Genomic DNA, 21,676 nt, shown 5'->3' with positions numbered 1-21,676 from the left:
GACTAACATAACTGTGCATCTCATTTTTCCTGCTCCATCTGTTTTCACCAGTATACGGAATTTGCCCAATTTGTTTACAGTTGTGTTCTGTGGCAATTTAAAAAAGACAGGTGTCTCAGTAACGTTTCCAATCTGAAATATGAAGTACTGATTTTTTCCTCTTTCATGTAGTACATATAGCTGAAACTCCAAAACTTTGTCAGGATATTCTGCTGGTAGTCGTTGGCACAAAGAAGTTGACCGCCCCAAAGTGAATCCCTTTCTTCTCATTAATCGTGCTACCCACCCACAACTGGCTTTAAATTCACTTGCATTTTCATGGTGTTTTGCTACTCTGCTCCCTTTCATTTGTGTCATTTCACAGGCCACTACATAGTACTCTCTTCTCTTCCACCCATTCAATCACTGTATCATTTACTGTGGGATGGTTTTCCTTTTTAAGGCCACAAAAAGATCGAACTCCTTTTTTCGTGGCTTTAAGTTTATCTCTGATTTCTCCAGTAATGAATCATGTTTGGTTACTCTCGACCTACTGCTCATACACCATTTTTTTCAGCGAATTTCAAAATATCTAACTTAAACCCTACAATGAAACTTTTCTGTGAATTCATTTTACCAGTAACACAGACAAAATACAGGAAAAAGTGACTTTCAATAAAGTTGCTAATCTTCTAACCAAAGGTCTTGTTTTACTAGTAAAAAAGAAAAACCAGGTAGTAGAATTGAAGCTGCTACTGTGTAAAGGTCAACGTCTCATTCCCGTCCTCCCTTCATCAAGTCGCATTGTTTCGCAAATACCCGAAAAGGTAAAATTTGTCCAAGGAAATTCCTGAAGAACTATTCTTCTAGGAATTACAGCCTGTCAAACTGATGAGTCTAACATTCGCAAATATTTTTTTTTCTAAAATTTGCTCACAAAACTAGGAGGATCTTACAATTGAGAGGGTCTTATTTTTAAAAAAATACAGTTTTTTTCTACAATATGGGAAATAATTTTATCAGTAGAAAACCTTTCCTAAACCAAACCACCCTTAATGAAGGTTTGAATTTTTCAAGAAAGTTTTAGTCTACTTTGGGCAATTTTTACATAATACTTAAGAAAGTATGGATGATAATAATAAAATTGAATAAATAATTTCATAAATCAAATATAGAAACTTTCTTATACAGGGAAATTATAATAGCAACTGGGAAATATTTCATCGGTGAAATATTTGATTACTATATTTGTAAGAGGGACTGAATTTATGATTTCTTTTAAAATATTAGCAGGAATTTCATTGATATCAAATTACGAATAATTACTCTTTGTATTCAAAATACAAGTTTTAACTTCTTGGTTATCAAATGGAAATGAAAAATACTGATTCATCAACAATTCTTCAAGTTGAATGGTATTGTTTGAGACAGACTAATATTACTGTTGTTTAAATTTTTAAAGAAAACAGAAAATATTTATTAAATTGCTCTTTTAGAAGAATAGGAGTTAAAATAGTCTTTTTTCCTTTTATATTTTTGGTTAGATTGGTCAACAAATTTTAATTTTAATTCTACTTTAACTATTAATAATTTCCGGCATAAGTTTACATTCATTATTTGAAGTGACACTAAATTATCATTTCATAGTTGTTTTTCATTATTAATAACTCTTGCATAAATTCATTTGCAATTTTTTAAATAATTCTGAAAGTTAACAGATAAATTAAATTTCAGTATTTTGCAGTGTTTCTTAAACAAAGAGTTTATAATTCTAATTTTTTTAGCAAAAAACTTTCTGATTATTTTGAGAAATCCATATGTTTTAATTCTTATCCTTAAACTGCTAACTATTTATTAAAAGGAAGTTAAAAAGAAAGATCTCTGGAAAAATATTTTCCAGAGATCCAGAGGATTTTTAGTGATGACCTTTTAATATATTCTTAATATTGTCATAGATCTTTACTAGAAAATCTTTGCAAACTGACAGGTGTGGTCTCAAAGAACACAATCTGTAAAAAAAGTTCAAAAATGATCTTTTGGTAAATATTTAAAAAAAATTATCGAAATAGGTGGCAAAGATATTTGTAATTATAGTTGATTGGAAGACAAAAAAATATATATGTGTAAAACTCAGAGGTGGTAATTTGTTTGTCACCAGACTAGATTCACCTAGAGAATTAAAAAAAATTATGAAAATAAGGTCCATATATTAGAAGGCCCATATGTAGCTGCTTCGTGGTCAGTATACAATTTTTAATTAGAACAAAAAAGTATGGCTAAGAACAAAACTGATAATTTAAGATTCAACTACGTAACTAGATTCCAAACTTTTATGTAGAATATCAAGTTATCCTTTGCAATTCCCATTTTTTTAAGTAAATGTCAGATTCTTTGTAAAATTATTCAATTTTTTTTTTTATATATAGTTAAATTCATCAAATCCAAAAAATAACTACTCAAGCAAATAAAGTTTGATAAAAAGATAAAAATGCAAGAAAAAATAAATAAATTACTTTAAATAACATCATTCTTCTCTTTGAAAGTAATTATAAATTATTACAACACAAAAAAGTCTTTTTTAATGTAGTTTCAAGTAGAAAGAAGAAATAATCTTTCAAAAGTAAGACTGAAAAGTACGAGTATAATCACTATGTAACTGATTGCATTTTTTATATTAAGTAATTCTCTGCTTAAAAAGGTTACTTTATTTATATTCATTTGTTAATACAAAACTAAATTTTATTCGTAAAATACTAACATTTTGTTCCAAACATATTAAAAAAAAAGATTTTTAATTTTTTTTTGAAAGGGTAATTATACTTATTACACATGATATATAATATAAGTAATATGCAACAACAGCTTAATCGATGCCAAAATGCTTTAGAGAGCAAATGTTTAAAAGTAATTATAATCAAAACAGAGTACAAATTCTACAAAGGGTTTATGTCAAGAATATTAGTCCAGGCAATAATAAACTGAAGCAATATTACGGTTAAAATATCTGGAATCAAGAATTGCTGAGGAGCAGACAAGTTAAAAAGTTAGGTACTTTTAACGCCATCGCAGCTACAGCTTTATTTAAAAACAAAGTAGTCAATCGGATTTCGATGGAAAATGGGCCGATATAGAGTTTACATAGATTCAAAACAGTCTCTTTATTAATTTTAATAAATGGTTATTTATATTTATTTATTTTATAAATATAATTTAACCAAACTTAACCTACGCTCGCTTCGCTCGCTAACCTTGACTAATTAACACCGTAATTTTTTGAGTATTTATTTAAAAAATTCAGTAATTATTGCAATTATTTATTATTTAAATAATCAAAACACTACTGGGTACTTACGTATTAAGCCATATAAAAGCTGTAGCTGCGGTGGTGTTAATATGTAAGTACCAAAAGTTATTCAAAGTAATAAGATTTGTCAGAGTAGAATAAAAATCAGATGAGGTGGAAAACTGTCTATAGGTATTTGCAATTATGACTTCAAAGAAGTCACAGGGAAGAAGAATACCAAACCAACTATTTTTTCCAACTAGAATTAAAACAGAAGATGAAAACAGGTTACATATCAACCACTAAAATGAAAACGGGAGGATTGGAGAACCAAGGATAAGTGATGATGAATGAATAAATAGCATTAGAGATGGTTGGGGAAACACTTAACATTAAAGAAATTCATGAAATTGGTTAAATGTTTCTGGAATATTGTAAAAATTACCATATGATAAATCAAATACTAGACACAGAAGAAGGAAGGAGGTGAAGGATAAGTTCGCTAGACTGGTTGCGAAGATGATATGATTTGTCTTCAGTCATTTGACTGGTTTGATGCAGCTCTCCAAGATTCCCTATCTAGTGCTAGTCGTTTCATTTCAGTATACACAATTTTTTCCTTCTACCTGCCCTTCCAATCTTTGTTATTTCTACTAAATTTCATTACTTTTGTTTTCTTCTTGTTTATTTTCATGCGATAGTTCTTGCATAGGTCTTCATCTATGCCGTTCATTGTTTCTTCTAAATCCTTTTTACTCTCGGCTAGAATTACTATATCATCAGCAAATCGTAGCATCTTTATCTTTTCACCTTGTACTGTTACTCCGAATCTAAATTGTTCTTTAACAGATGATATGATATGAAGATGATATGATATATGATATATGATATGACATGATATGAAGATAACATAAATTCTAGGATAACTCCAGGTAAAAGAATTGGCACTTAACTACTGGGAAGACAGATCTCAAATAAAAGTGGAACATACAATCAGGAAACAAAAGAAAACAAATTGAGGTATGGAGTTTCTCGAGATTATACTAATAGTAAAATCATATTTTACAGAGCTAATCTCTATGTACATATTAATTTTTGAAACAGAATTTTGCTTATATTTCTAACATCTCTTTGTAATACATTGAAATATCCTCCCTTTGTATTACAAAGGAAATTAAGAAAAAGAAATCACTTCAGCACCGCATATGACAGAAATCTACAAAACTATGAAAATTTATAAAATTCTTTGATGACGCAAACAACCAAGTAGTGAAACACCTAGAAGACTGAAGTGAGTACCCTACATATATGTTTTACAGAATTCATCAATAGAGATTAGTGCTGTAATAAATCAATAGAGTTGTGCTGTAATAAGTGAACACGTGTTTGTGTCTCTCGTCACAGAAATGAAACCGCAAAATATTGCCTAACGGTATGCCATTTCTTTTTGCGTTAAATCGGGTGAAAACGCGACGACAACTTACGGTAAGCTTCAGAAGGCTTTTGAAGAGGAGGTTATGTCAAGAGCTCAAGTTTTTCGGTGGCATAAAATTTTTAGTGAAGGCAGAACGAATCTTGAAGATGAAGACCGCAGTGGACGACCATCAACCTCACGGACAGATGTCAACTTGACCAGGGTGCGTGAAATCGTACGATCTGATCGAAGATTATCCGTGAAAATTATTGCAGAAGAACTCAACATCGATCGAGAAACGGTTGGTCTAATATTAACTGAAGATCTTGGTACGAGAAAGATTTGTACAAAAATGGTCCCCAAAAATCTCACACAACAGCGAGAAACACGGAAAAATGTGGCAGCCGATCTGTTAGAGCAAACGGAAATCGATCCAGATTTGTTGAGCCGTGTTATCACCGGTGATAAAGGTTGGTTTTTTCAATACGATCCAGAGACAAAACGCCAAAGTTCGCAACGGTGCTCAAAGGGATCACCCAGTCCAAAAAAAGCTCGCATATCAAAGTCAAAACTGAAATGCAGGCTTGTGTGCTTCTTCGATTCCAAGGGAATTGTTCATAAAGAGCGGGTGCCTCCTGGACAAACAGTTAACCGATATTTCTACAAAGAAATTTTAGAAAGTCTTCGTAAACGAGTTCTTCGTGTCCGTGCCAACATTGCTGATAATTGGATTCTGCATCACGATAATGCGCCATCCCATACTGCTCTGTCAGTACAGCAATTTTTAACCTCAAAACAAATTTCAGTACTACCACAGCCACCTTATTCACCAGATATCCCTCCGTGCGACTTTTTTCTATTTCCAAGAGTCAAAATGGCGATCAAGGGACACCATTTTCAAACAACACAAGATGTCCAAAAAGCTGTGACGACGGACGCAAACACGTGTTCACTTATTACAGCACAACTAACGACTGAGCAGTTGCATCAATGTGCCGCTTGGACTAGAAGTAGCTTATAGAACAAGGTCAAAGATGGTGGGCCTACGCAAGTTGCAGGGTTGCCATATCTTGCAAAGAAAAATCAGTCTCATTACTTTATTGTCGCACCTAGTATGTTGGTTACGCGGTCTAATTTGACTGATGAAAATTTACTAAAACTGTGTAACTTTAACGAAACAAAAATTAAAACCATTACGTTAAAAAACTCTATCTATAAAATACATATTTTTTTTTATTTTTTATAAAACTTACCCCAAACAGCTGTGAAAAGTTTAGCAGAAGTGAACATAAGGTATGCGCCATATACGGCAGCAATGTGTAAGTAAATGAATAAAAAGACGTTACGCCAAACGATCTGTAATTTGTATGGTTTTGATTCAGATTTTTTTTCTGCGTTGTGACCGCTGAATGTTTCGACCGGTGGAATGTTATCGAGTGTATCGTCTTCGAATAATACTCCAGTGGGAGCGCTTGTGATGTTCGGTGCCATCTTTAAAGCCTGCAACAAAAAATTATAACAAAGTATAGGTATATTTGTCACGAAATTTCAGAGTTTGAGAATTAAACAGAATTTTCATTAAAATTTTATTAAAACAAAAAAGTAACCAAACGATGGATTAAAGTAAATTTTAATGTTATTTTAAGTAACATATTTAAACCTTGACCATAATTCACCAGATAACCGGTTTTTGGGTAACTTCAGGATGAGAAAAAAAATAGTTTTACAAATGTCACCGATTTTTGTACGTGAAATCTACAAAATATTCAATCGCTTTTTATTGATGAACTGATATACTTAATATAGTCGGCGTATCACCGTGTGTTCGGATATGAAACGTTAAATATCAAAATGGTACTTTAGAATATCTGTTAACACGACATGTAATTTTTTTAAATCGGATAAATAACTGAATTTTATAAAATTTTGATAAATTAAATTGTATATTTTATTAACTTTTATAACTTAATTTGTTATGTTTAAATTATTTAATCCTTTATTCTTATTCTACATAAGTTGTAAATCTGAGCAGCCCGATTTAAATTTAGCAAATAAAATCTCTCTTAACTATTCTATAGAGTAGCCATTCAAGTCGGAAGAAGATTGTAGTGAAAGAGAAAGAATATAAAGGAACAATATTACAAAAAATCTTTAAAGTTGTATACGTTTTAATCACACATAATAAAATTATTATACATCGCATGAGTTTAATTAGTAGGTTAATTTGGATTTAAAACCCTGCATAGTCGTTTTGCCAGATTTTGCAATACTTTACACCCGCACCCTTAATTTTCCCCCATAATGGGGATGTTTGCAAAAGTAATGGTGGAATATTGTGTCACCCGACCTTAACAACTACGCAAAATTTCATCAATCGGCAATGTCAGGAAGTATGTAAAATTAAGAATTTGAGGTTAAACATGAAAAAAATTGAAAAAACATAGCGAGTTAAAATAATCAAGTAAAACGAGAAAATTTAGAAAGATTAGTAAAAGAGAAAGAAGATTAGTGGTGGAAAATTAATAAATAATCTTCCACTTACAAAAAAAAAATTATAATGTTATCAATTTCATTTATGGTTGTTTTAGATAAAACAGTTTGAAAGTCGTTTTTATATTTTGAGGAAAGATTTTCATCGCTCTGATATCAACATTTGTTTTACTGTTTCAATATTAAAACCATATTATTTATTCAAATTAAACCAGGTTATACATTTTGTGGTTAATACGGTAGATTCTGAATATAGAGCAAATTTTAAAACATTCAGTATAATTATTGTTTACAATTGATATACACTTTATGTTTTTATATTCTCATCTTTTTCTATGTTTCTGGACATTGCAACTGTAGCGATGAGACGATTGCAACTCGTTCTCGGACTTTTATAGTTGGATGAATAAATTTAATACAAGTAGAAACAAACTGTTAATATTACATAGATCATAACGGAAAAAAAAGAAGCGTGCATGCTGTACATTTTCGGATTCTTAGTATTAAAATAAAGAAAAATGTTCTAAGAAAAAAATGTTTTCATTTTCTTTCATTTTGTTTTTTTTTTTTAAAATATATATATATATATATATATATAAACACGAGGTGCGACAATAAAGTAACGAGACTGATTTTTCTTTGCAAGATGTGGCAACCCTGCAGCTTGCGTAGGCACACCATCTTTGACCTTGGTCCATAAGCTACTTCTAGTCCAAGCGGCACATTCATGCGACTGCTCAGTCGTGACTTGTGCTGTAATAAGTGAACACGTGTTTGTGTCTCTCGTCACAGAAATGAAACCGCAAAATATTGCGCAACGGTATGCCATTTCCTTTTGCGTTAAATCGGGTGAAAACGCGACGACAACTTACGGTAAGCTTCAGAAGGCTTTTGGAGCGGAGGTTATGTCAAGAGCCCAAGTTTTTCGGTGGCATAAAATTTTTAGTGAAGGCAGAACGAATGTTGAAGATGAAGACCGCAATGGACGACCATCAACCTCACGGACAGATGTCAACTTGACCAGGGTGCGTGAAATCGTACGATCTGATCAAAGATTATCCGTGAAAATGATCGCAGAAGAACTCAACATCAATCGAGAAATGGTTCGTCTAATATTAACTGAAGATCTTGGTACGAGAAATATTTGTGCAAAAATGGTCCCCAAAAATCTCACACAACAACAGCGAGAAACACGGAAAAATGTGGCAGCCAATCTGTTAGTGCAAACGGAAATCGATCCAGATTTGTTGAGCCGTGTTATCACTGGTGATGAAGGTTGGTTTTTTCAATACGATCCAGAGATAAAACGCCAAAGTTCGCAATGGTGCTCAAAGGGATCACCCAGACCAAAAAAAGCTCGCATGTCAAAGTCAAAAGTGAAACGCATGCTTGTGTGCTTCTTCGATTCCAAGGAAATTGTTCATAAAGGGTGGGTGCCTTCTGGACATATAGTTAACCGATATTTCTACAAAGAAATTTTAGAAAGACTTCGTAAACGAGTTCTTCGTGTCCGTGCCAACATTGCTGATAATTGGATTCTGCATCACGATAATGCGCCATCCCATACTGCTCTGTCAGTACAGCAATTTTTAACCTCAAAATAAATTTCAGTACTACCACAGCCACCTTATTCACCAGATATCGCTCCGTGCGATTTTTTCTATTTCCAAGAGTCACCATTTTCAAACAACACAAGATGTCCAAAAAGCTGTGACGAGGGACATAAACACATGTTACTTATTACAGCACAACTCACGACTGAGCTGTTGCATCAATGTGCCGCTTGGACTAAAAGTATCTTATAGACCAAGGTCAAAGATTGTGTGCCTACGCAAGCTGCAGGGTTGCCATATCTTGCAAAGAAAAATCAGTCTCATTACTTAATTGTCGCACCTCGTATATATAAAACCATATTAAAACTATATATATATCAAGATCCGATAGAGGAATAATACCAACTATTATAATACTTTTTTTAATTATAATGTTTGCTATTTTTTTTTGCAACAAATAAAAAAAATTACGTTAAAAACAAACACGTTCACAAATTTCAAAATAACGACCGAATCAAGTTTTCAAATTTTTATAATTCGGTAATCGTTACCTGTATCAAAGTGCGTTTTATCAGATAAAATGTTTCTTTTCATTGTAAACAAAATGACAGCATATTTTCGGAAATTGAACAAACAAATGAGTCACTGGAGAAAAATTGGTGACATAATTTTTAACCGGATTTCATCTCCACCAGTAATAAAAAATTAATAAAATGAGATAAAATAATTTACGATAATGGAATAACATGTGGTTCACGCATGATCACGGCCAACGCAATTCATTATCAATGACCACCAGTACTTCGACGATTATTTCCAGAAAGGTGGATCGGCTGTGTAGGACCAATAATTTGGCCCACGATATAAACTAACCAAAACTAAGTAGATGTCTACCTTCGAGGGATACATAAAAAATAATGGTTTCAGCACACAAATGACATTGAAGATCTTTAGCAGAGATTGAGGAAGGTTTTCGAGATATCAGAGATACACCAGGAATTTTGAAAGAATGAAAGAAATCATCGGCTATTACAGTGTGCTACCACCAATGGAGGCTATTTCAAACATTTGTTCTAGGGGAAATTGAAAGTAATACTCGTACGCAACTTTTTTTATCTATTTAATATTGTTTAAATTCTGTTTAAAATCCAATAAATCTGCTGTTTACGGTAATTGCGTAGAACTTATTAAATCCTATTTTTTTCTATATTATAAATAATTTTCATTTGGTGATTGTTAAAAGCGGATCAAGTAAAACGGCGGAAAACTGTGATATTAATAATTAGTATTTTAATTTAATAAACTATTTTTAAGTAGATAATTAAGCCTCCATTTTGCAATGTAAATAATGTTTCGTTTGTTAACTTTACATAAACTTAAATTCTTACTTAACTTCTCAACGACTAATCAACAGTTTTTAACATGATGTAATTTCCTCGCGACAATTTGCCTTTAAAAGAATCTGCATTGCGTTAATACTACATTAAAAACATACTTGCTTAATAAATAAAGCAAATCCGAAGTTGCACATTTAAACATATATATTACTGACAGAAAACTATTAATTCGCCCATTACGTAACGCTAATTATTTTTAAACTAATAAAAATATAAAATAAAGAATAGAATTTAATTTAAATAGTGCACGTAAAGTTACTAAGTTAAAATGTGTAACATGTATTTTGATGCAAATACGTTCTAACCTTTCCGCCTGAGATATTTTTAATAGTTACTTAGCAATTGTGGGCGTAACGTGTATAATACTTGAAATCGATAGCCACCTCACTATGTGTGCTTCTGTGCTTCCTTGATGAAAAACTCAGAATATAATATCCTCATATAACTTCTAAAGATGTGTTAATTCTTGTCCCTAACAATATTTAATGTGCGTAAAGTATGATTAGTTTCGTAAAAAAATGAAAGAAACATATGTAACTGAGACTTCTACTTCCATTTATCTCAAAAAAAATAAATAAATAAATATCATGAGCAAATGAATGTTCAAGATTTCTTTAAAGAATAAACTAATTCTTTGAAAAATGAAAGTAGGTTGGTGATATAATACTATTTGACTAATCGATTTTTCATCATTTAAGACCAAGAATGGCAAAATAAATATTATCGATTGCAATGTAGTTTAATATGATTTTTTAATCTTTAATACAATATTAAAGAATTGTTCTTAGAAAAAAAAACCCCTTATCAAACGGTGCTAAATATTATTAAAAATTTTTCAGCCGATAAAATTTTCAAAATTACTTTCTTATTACCTCCTTATAAGAATATTTATCTATAACCACAAATAACCGTGGTATATTAGACAGATTTTATAACAATATCATCTGTTTCTTATAAACCCGATAACATTACGTTAATTTTTTGAAGAAAACTAAAAATAATTGAAAAGTGCAAGCTGTACTTTTATTCAAGTAGATTTAATTAAAGGAATGAGAAGAAGAAAGATAGTATTGAATAAGGTTTAAGATTTGACGCTTAGGTTATATTTGGTAGTAGAAGAGAAATTTAAGGATATTTCAATCGAAGATGAAAGAATGTTTGAATAACATTAAGCGATGGATAAATTATAATAAACAGGAAATACTTTCTCGATTTCCCCTTGATATATTAATTCTACTTAGCTAAAATATTGGATAATGAGAAAAAATTTCACGATTTTCCTTTAGTAGTTTCTTTTGTAGAAGTTACATAAAAGAGAATTTAAAGGGTATGTGATATTTTTATAACCGACAGATCCTATACAATAAACGCGTAAATCGTTGTTTAGTAAATATCAGATTAGTACGGAATCAATCTTTACGTATGCGTTTCTGGCCGATCATTGCTTATTTTACTCGTTCTCATCGTAGGTTTTTAGAGGGAAAAGGAACCGATCAGTATCCCGTGATAGTTTCAGTACACCTTACGTGAAGCAAAGGCATAAAACCTAAATTCTGGTAATAACGTTAGTGGAGATCAAACCATCCTATAACAAACAATACTGTTTTTATTATTAATGGAATATCGTAATTTTGAAACGTAATTAGGCTAAATGTAATTTTACAATACTTTTTTTTTGTCTTCAGTCATTTGAGTGGTTTTATGCAGCTCTCCAAGATTCCCTATCTAGTGCTACTCGTTTCATTTCAGTATACCCTCTACATCCTACATCCCTAACAATTTGTTTTACATATTCCAAACGTGGCCTGCCTACACAATTTTTCCCTTCTACCTGTCCTTCCAATATTAAAGCGACTATTCCAGGATGCCTTAGTATGTGGCCTATAAGTCTGTGTCTTCTTTTAACTATATTTTTCCAAACGCTTCTTTCTTCATCTATTTGCCGCAATACCTCTTCATTTGTCACTTTATCCACCCGTCTGATTTTTAACATTCTCCTATAGCACCGCATTTCAAAAGCTTCTAATCTTTTCTTCTCGGATACTCCGATCGTCCAAGTTTCACTTCCATATAAAGCGACACTCCAAACATATACTTTCAAAAATATTTTCCTGACATTTAAATTAATTTTTGATGTAAACAAATTATATAATTTGTTACTGAAGGCTCGTTTAGTTTGTGCTATTCGGCATTTTATATCGCTCCTGCTTCGTCCATCTTTAGTAATTCTACTTCCCAAATAACAAAATTCTTCTACCTCCATAACCTTTTCTCCTCCTATTTTCACATTCAGCGGTCCATCTTTGTTATTTCTACTACATTTCATTACTTTTGTTTTGTTCTTGTTTATTTTCATGCGATAGTTCTTGCGTAGGACTTCATCTATGCCGTTCATTGTTTCTTCTAAATCCTTTTTACTCTCGGCTAGAATTACTATATCATCAGCAATACTTATAAATAACTTAATATTCCATAAATATAAGATTATTATTAAACGGTAAGTAATTAAAAGTAATAAAACAACACTATTAATAAATCGTTGGCAGTAAATGCAGTAAGTAAACTGTTAAGTCACTGCCTCCAAACAGACTACCATGACCGTGACGTCCGTCTACAGGTGTAATGCGGTGACCCAAATGGGAAGAGTAGTTTACTTAATTGTTAAAATTCTCGAATTATTTAAAAAAAGTATCATACATTTCATATGTTCCATCGGTGAACTTCAATATATTACAAGTCAATTTTGTTATCTAATTTCATCAGTTTTATAGAAGCTTGAAAAAAGAATAACAAAGTAGTGATGTTAGGGAAAAAATTCAAAAATATGCTAATTACTATATAGCAGTATATACGTAAATCTGAAGAATTTCAATAAACCATTATTGTCATTTTAATTTTTACTTTTTAGTGTATGAAAGTATTTATTAATTTTTTGAAATGAATAGCTAAGAATGTAAAATAAATTAAAATATTTTTATTACAGTAATCGGTTAAATAACGAAAAATGCAATACACTATTACAAGAAAAATTTGTATTTAAAAATGCGGTGATAATGCACATTACGTCAGTGAAGCAATGTAATTTATTTTTACTTCCTCATCTAGGTAGCGCTATAACAGAGCGATAGCTGTAGAAGGAAAAGTATTGTAATCGGTTCAACTTGGGCACCTAAGAAAGAAGAAGTATTACAATCGGTTTTGACACCTAAGGAACTCAAAAAACCGGATATTAATTTTCCGAATGTTAATGTTCATATTTACGTGTGTGTGTGTGTTCGGCGTTGGCCTCTAAATCACCTTATATCTTACAACTACTTGACTGATTTTGACCAAACAGATTACTTCTATATATGGGGTTAAATTTTCAACTTAAAATGTCCAGAGGGTGATGGATGGTGTAGAGGAAGATTACCCTCGGCGAGATTTCGCCTAATTAAGGTTATATTTTCTTAGGCACATTTGTTAACGATTAAAAAATATAACAATATTTCTCGAAAAACGTTTTGCAAGATCGCGCACTCCCACCCCAAAAAATGCTGTTGTACTCGTCATGTTGTGACGTCACAGGTAAACAGTAGAATTAAATAAATGAATAATATTTAAAGTGTAACAAAGTAACTCGGATCTGGCCGGATCTCGAACTCGATCGCCCAATTGACTCGGTACCTGGTGCGTTAAGCCTCGTGACTACACCTGCCTGCTGACTGTACAAATGAAATTTGTTCTATATAAGTTGTGAAATTACATTATTTTAGTTAGTACCGCCACAACCGCACGAATTAAATACGGTATGCGCTCGCGCTTTAGTTAAAATCATTGAATTAAATAAATGAAAAAAAAAACATTTGAATAAAACGATAAATATTTTAAATTAAGTTATGTGTAAGCCGTGCATCAGTAATAACCCACAGTTGCAGGAAAGTCCTAAAACTGTGTTGTCAGCTTTTTCCCTTTATATTTATTCACTAGATTAAATAACAGAAGTGAAAGTCTAACTAACCAGAAATTGAATAAAAAACAACCGATTCAATTTTAACATATGCCGGTCATACTAGTTTTATTTATTGTACGCAGTAAATTTACTGAAATTTCTTGCGATTGATTCAATATATTAATGTATAATGCTTTTGTATTTTTCATACCGTTAGTTCAATTTTATAAAGAAATTTGGCTTGAAGATAAAAAAGACTAAAATAAAGATAATGAAACGTGACATCAGAGAGTAATGAAGAATTAAATGTCAAAAGTAGCGGAAAACATATCCCACAAATTGTAGAATTTTTCTATTATTAAAATTTCAAATTAAGGTAGATATTAAAAAGCAAGGAGAGAATTTGAGTAAAGAAGAATTCTACTGCTATAAAAAATACATTTATGTATAGATTTCCGTCTCAAGGACGATACATCAAAAACACAGATTTCAACATAAATTTATTCTACAGGTTTTTGTTTTGTGCTTTCTTGTGATACACGAAGAAACAGACGAAAATCGAGGTAATGGACTAGGTAATTTGCTTCAATTCCGTATGAAAGTAACAAAAGTTACAGCGAAATAACACTGAAAGAGTTACTTTCCTTTTCCTGTTTAGCCTCCGGTAACTACCGTTTAGATAATACTTCAGAGGATGAATGAGGATGATATGTATGAGTGGAAATGAAGTGTAGTCTTGTACATTCTCAGTTCAACCATTCCTGAGACGTGTGGTTAATTGAAACCCAACCACCAAAGAAGGAGTAGTATCTGCCTATAGAACTGTTTCTTACGAGGCCCTCTGTGTGCTCTCGGGAATGTTACCGATTGACCTTATCGCCAGATATAGAACCGACAGGTTTTTAGGGAGAGCAGAAAATGAAGTCAGGGAAAACATACATAGAATCTGGCAGGAGAGATGGACGGAGGTTGGAGTGGCTGGATGGACAAGAACCTTAATTCCAGAATTAACAGGATGGATAAACAGGCGGCATGGAGAAACTGACTATTGGATCACCCAGTTCCTGCCGGGACATGGGTGTTTCAATGGTTATCATCATGCAATCGTTAATGCGTTGTCATGATGCAACATCCAGTTGTCTTTGATGGCTGGTCTCACGCGGGAAACTCTTTTTCACAGTCTTTCAAGAATTTCTCGGTAAGCACATTGATTTACAGTCTGTCCTGTAAACAAAAACTCCTTATGGACGTGATGAGTTTGAAGTGTACCACTCCTTGCTCTGGCGTTTTGTTTCCGAGTTAAAATATCCAAGATCATCACCAGTAATAACATTTTTTTAGAAAATCAGAATCAGTTTAAATTTGCGCTAGAAGATCGCGGCACACTTCCACCCTGTTGTTTTTCTGTTCAACTGTGAGGTTCTTCGGAACCGATTTTGCACAAATATTTTTCACGTCCAATTCGTTTGTCAAAATTTAATGGACTGTGGTACGGTTCAAATTCAATTGTTTTGCAATCAATCTGACAGTTAATCGCCAGTCGTACCGTATCAAGTCTCTGATTTGCTCAACATTTTCGTCACTTTTTGACGTTAACGGTCTTCCAGAGCGTGGATCGTCCGCAACTCATTCCCGGCTATCTGAAAATGCTTTAAACCACCTAAAACCTTGGGCTCGTGACAGAGCGTAATCTCCATACGCCCTTTTCAATTTTGAATAAGTTTCAGTAGCATTTTCACCGAGTTTAACACAAAAATTGATCGCACAACGTTGCTCATAATCAGTACCACCCGTTTTTGTAACGCACAACAAAAAATCGTGTTTGCGAAAACACGTTCGCGAAAAGTTTGTTTACGTCTCACGTGGCAACAATAGACTAAAAATATTAATACTTAACATAAATCAGCTGTTCATATAACCATATGTTTACTAGTAACTTTACAGTGTTGCCACTTTGGCTGCCAAAAAAACCAGTCTCATTACTTTATTTACAGACCTGCTATTCTAATAGTTCAACTAATAGAAAGTAAGATCTACGTAAAAAAAAATTGCTTAAATATCTTAAAACCGGTCTAGACTAAATGACACTAAATGAATGACAGGTGTTTCATGCTTTTACCTACTAGTTTACTTGCTTTGAAGATGATTTTATGCGACTAAAGGTCGTTATAATATGTCAATAATGACTGAAAACCGGATTCGTTTATGAAATAGTGACAAACACAAAAATATTAATATAAAATAACAGATTTTGTAAACTTTGAAACTATTTAATATAGCCGATAAGTTATAGTGGTAATTGTTATTTTAATTAAAATTCACCGTTATTTTCCGAAGATTGGGTACAGCTGTTGTGGATTTACGATTAGATAAATTTATTAAGTATGTTCCTCTCATTAGAATATTATTTATTTATGATTAAATTAAGTAATAAACAATTATTTATTTATTCTCCCTTTAATGACAACAGGGCTACATACTATTACATTATCCTAACTCTTTATTTTTTGTAATGAGAAGAAATGAATTTTAAGCGTGTAAAAAATGCTCATTCTGACTAGGATTCGAACCAGAATCTAACAGTGCTCCGCCACGGTGGTTAACATCAAATTAATTGAGAAATGTTCTTTTTTCAATATCTTAAGGCCGCGATTTCCAACCTGGGAGGCGCGGCTCCCAGGGGAGGCACCAAAACGTTTTAATAAAAAATTAATGCTCATACCATAATATCTATAAATAAATAAATTTCATATCGTAACGTAACAGTACAAATTCAGTGAAGTAATGTTTATTTTTATTTTTCTTACATTTTTATATATTCATTTAATTCTTTTTAAAAAATTATCCAGGACGGAAGTTTTTAAAAATGGCGCCTTTGCAAACGCTCTGTTTCTGTAATGCAAAAGAACGACCCCTAGTTGCATGAAAAAATAACCTCAAATTTAAACGTCACTCGTACCTAAAGTGTCAACTGAAGCGTATTGGTGGGGTGTGATATAGTTTTTATTGTGATTTATTTCTAAAAATAATCGCTAGTATATTTTTATAATTATATTTAATTATTATTTATTTTAAATTATATAATTAAAATATTTTTTATACGAATGGATAAATTTTTGAGTGGTTACAAGAAAAAAGTCGACAAAAGAGGATCACAAATGCATTCCTTTGTTCAAAAATACAAAGTAAAAGCTTTCATTAAAAAGCTGAAGCTATGGAAATCAAATTTACAAAAGAATGAGCAGGATATGTTTTCACTTTCAAACGATTTCTGGACTACACCCGACATTGAAGCAAGCGAAAATCTTTTTATTGGAAACTTGGATGGTATAGTGCTGCATTTTTCAAAAAGACAAAAATATTTTAAAAAGACCTCGATTTCTTACAGCTTTTGTGGATACAGAATCCATTTATCGACAATAAAGAAGACGAATTTGAGTTGACAACCATCAAAAAAGAAAAATCGATAGAATTGTCATGCGATAGCTCACTGAAACAAAAGTTTCAAAATGAAACCGTAATTCAATTTTGAATGAATCTTAGTGGAGAGTATGAATCTTTGTATTACAAAGCAATGCAAGTGCTTCTACCGTTTGTAACTTCTTATTTATGCGAAACGGGATGCAATGAAAACCAAACATCGAACCGGGTAAATAGTCGAAAAAAGAGTTACAAATGGCACTCTCCACATTGCCCCCAAGATTTAATAAAGTTTGTACTGGTAAAAAACAACCCTCGCATAAAATTTTGATGCGTTAGATTTAATTTAATTAGTAATTTAATATAAAACCCACCGGGTTGGTCTAGTGGTTAACGCGTCTTCCCAAATCAGCTGATTTGGAAGCCGAGAGTTCCAGCGTTCAAGTACTAGTAAAACTAGCTATTTTTACACGGATTTGAATACTAGATCGTGGATACCGGTGTTCTTTGGTGGTTGGGTTTCAATTAACCACACATCTCAGGAATAGTCGAACTGAGAATGTACAAGACTACACTTCATCTACACTCATACATATCATCATCATTCATCCTCTGAAGTATTATCTAAACGGTAGTTACCGGAGGCTAAACAGGAAAAAGAAAGAAATGAAAGGGAGGAGTAATAACATAAAGGTTGGAAACCGCTGTCTTAGGGTACACATTCCTCATCCTAACGAATATAGTAATCACATTTAACATTGCAACACTTTTAGCACAGGAAATTTAAATTTTATTTCTCAGAATACTCTTTTGTCATAGCTTTTTTAAAGCGTATAGAAAAATAAAAGCATTTTACTGGATTATTGCAATTTATAAGTCTCTCGTTGAAACAAAGTTAAAAAAGTATTTACACAGGTACGTTAATCCCGTCTAAACAAAGGTATACTCTAATATTGACGTAAAAAATGAATTAAAAGGAGAAAAAGCCTAGAAAGTTTGTAATAACTTTTGTTAGATTTGTATGTAGATAAACCCGTAATCATTCTAAAAAAAAAAGCTGAGGGGAGATGTGGTTTTTCGCTGCCATCTTTACCAAGCAAAATATACCGCTGCACAGTAGAATCTCAAAACCATTAAAAATTAAGTTATATTTAGCTCTGCAAGTGATATTTTCACTCCTTTCATTGAAAGAATTACGCTTACTATAGAGCGGCGATCTCCAAACCTTTTTGATCGCGTACCCCTAAGACGCAAATAATTATAAGTTGTACCCTATATAATATAATTAATATATATATACGTGCGCGCGTAGTCAAAAATAAGATTATTTATTATTTATACTACTTATCTGGTGTACCCCAAGTATCACTTTGCGTACCCCCTGAGGTACGCGTACCCCACTTTGGAGACCACTGCTATAGAGTAAGCGTTTACCGAACGGTTAACATTAATATTACCGTATCAATTATTACATAATATTAAATAATTAATGTATAATATAATGTATCGCAATTACTATTACAGAAAGAAGCTTTAAATATTGATTTTATACCTCATGTGCTTTACACGCGATAGTGTAAAAAAAACTGGGGCAAACAGTGTAAAGCATCAATAAAGTATAGGGTAGAATGCGATATCTTTATTAAGTAAGGGTAATTTTTATATATTTTCTTATACACTGAAAAGATACCTAAACATCCCTCTAATGAAAGAATATGCTCTCGGTTTTCCCTTTTGGAGATGAATTTAAACAAAATATTTAAAGTATTAGAAGGCGAAAATGAAGGGAAGAATGAAAACCATTTCTCTAGGAATTTTTAAAAAATATTTTTAACAGGAGCTTTTTTTTAAAAGATCCCTCGTAATTTTTTTGTGATTTATTCCGTCAATTCGAACGTAAAAAATAAAAAGATCCGAGGGATTAAAATGACTGTAAATCGCATTAAAAAAATTTACTAAATTTTTTTTCAAACTTTGTCAATTTCACTTCCTTTAATAGATGCTATTGATAACTTGAAGATTATTGCAACTATTAAAAAAAAATATATATAATACAATATTACAGTTTTTTTTTAATAAGCTTCCAAATATCATTTTAATATGTAAATTATTAATTACAATAAATTCTTAGTATACGAAAACTAATATACAGATAATAAATTAATTTTAAACACATGAATACCTAATAAATAAAAAAATACCCAAAAAAAAATTAAAAATTAATTTTTTCAGTTTAATTTTTATTTTTTACATCGGCACCAAATTAAAAACAATTTCCGATTGAATTAACCACCTTTAAATCACCGATTCCAAAAAATTGAAAAAGTATATATTTTCCTCCAAAAAAATTTAAAAAAAACTTCAAAATCGGTTCGTTTGGTGAATAAGCTTAACATATGTAAGGGGGAAAAAGAAATACATCGATCGAGTTAAGAACTACTCCTGTATGAAGTCTGTTATATATAAAGTACGAGAGGTGGATCAAAAGACATGTTACATCCTTGCCGTGCTCTTGAGGTGAAACGGATATATTAATGTCTTGTGGTGGCAGCAATGGTTGTGTTTTCACTCTCCCCCTGCAGCAATTCTGTACGACATTCAGTATGTGTGTAGTGCCGCTGTCAATATGGCGTGTCCTCTAGAGGTTTCGTTCAGCGTAGAAGTGCGTTCAGTAGGCCGAATTTTGTGTAAAAATTGTAATTGTTGTGAAATTCATCGCCAAACTGTTGGAGGTATACGGTGAGAATGCAATGTCACGCTCCATGATCACAAAATGGTTCCAATGTTCAGAAACGGAAGAACAAATTTGAGTGACGAACTGCGCGCTGGGCGTCCTTCAACTGCAAACACGACGGGTAACGCGGAACGCGTGAATGAAATGATCTTGAGTAACCGGCACATTAAAATTAGACAGAATGCAAGTGAACTTAACATCAGTTATGGTAGTGTCTTTGCGATTATTCACGATCAACTTGGTTATCGTGAAGATGTGTGCACGATTGTGCCACATCTGTTGACCGGCAATCACGAATATTTTGCGTCTGCTCTTTCTTTTTATCAACGTTATTCCAGGACTGGTCCACAGTTTTTGAAACAAATCGTCTCAGGGGATGAGAGCTGGGTGCTTCATTACACTCCTGACACTAAAGGAGCATCACATGAATGGAGACAAAAATTCGCTCCAGCCAAAAAAATGAAAACATCACCGCATGTTCGAAAGGTTATGCTGACAGTCTTTTTTCGATTCTGAGGGAGTTGTTTACAGTGAATTTGTGCCCCGAGGAACAGCAATCAATGCCGAATCTTGCTGTAAGACTTTAAAAAGATTCCGAAGACTCGGAAGGTTGAGCGACGAGATCGGTTTTCCTCACGACAACGCTACTCTCATTCATCTCATGTGACAAAGGAGTAACTGCAAAAATTCAAGTGGAAAGTGTGGTCTCGTCTGCCTTACGGTCCTGATTTAGCACCCTGCGACTACCACCTGTTTCGTTCTTTCAAGGAAGACCTGGGAGGAGAGCGAATCGCTAATGACGATGAACTGAAAGAAGCGGTCCTTAGATGGTTGAAGAAAATTGGACGATTTTTTATGAGAGTGGAATTGAAAAAGTTGTCGCAAGGTATGAACAGTGTTTAGAAAAACTTGGTGATTACGTCGAAAAATAGATAAAAATATGTGGTTTTTTATTCAATAAAAAAAATTATCTTATAAATATGTGTTTGTTTCATAGATAGGACGTAACTTACTTTCTGATCGTCCCTCGAAATAAACTTCCGTTAAAATGTTTTAACGGAAATGTATTTAACTATGATTGATTATCATTTAGATTGCGGTTTCAAGATCATAGTTTAAAAGGTTTCTTTTAATTAAATTTTTATAAAAGATAAAATAACAATTATTCTAGTAAAAGTAATGCAGCAATGGAAAAATTTTATTTCAAAACAAAAATAGTTCAAATGTAAGAAAATATAATTTTCGTTCCTTTTCATAATATATTAACTAAAACGTAAATAAAAATTGTTATTTAATTTTAATTGTATATTGTTTTATTAAGTTCATTTTTCCTCCGTAAAAACGTAAGGTTGAAAAAAAACGTTCTTTTATATGGTAACAGGAAAGAATTAACATATTTATTACATGAGAAATGAATTTAATTAATATAAACTAAATTCAACGTCGGAAAGTTAATAAGCTAACGTAATATAGTA

The 21,676-nt window shown here is 32.2% G+C and overlaps 1 protein-coding gene across 1 annotated transcript in view; it reads right to left on the bottom strand.

Moving 5' to 3' along the window:
• The window catches only part of LOC142325069 (acyl-CoA Delta-9 desaturase-like), a 77,224-nt gene that overhangs the window by 11,403 nt on the left and 44,145 nt on the right, over positions 1–21,676 (bottom strand). The window contains exon 2 of the mRNA XM_075366430.1: positions 5,930–6,176. Coding sequence (XP_075222545.1) covers positions 5,930–6,167 — 238 coding nt within the window. The 5' untranslated portion in view covers positions 6,168–6,176. The remainder of the gene's footprint in view (positions 1–5,929; positions 6,177–21,676) is intronic.

Source organism: Lycorma delicatula, chromosome 1, assembly GCF_047948215.1.
Source record: "Lycorma delicatula isolate Av1 chromosome 1, ASM4794821v1, whole genome shotgun sequence".
NCBI lineage: Eukaryota > Metazoa > Arthropoda > Insecta > Hemiptera > Fulgoridae > Lycorma > Lycorma delicatula.
This window is presented reverse-complemented; position numbering and strand designations above follow the sequence as displayed.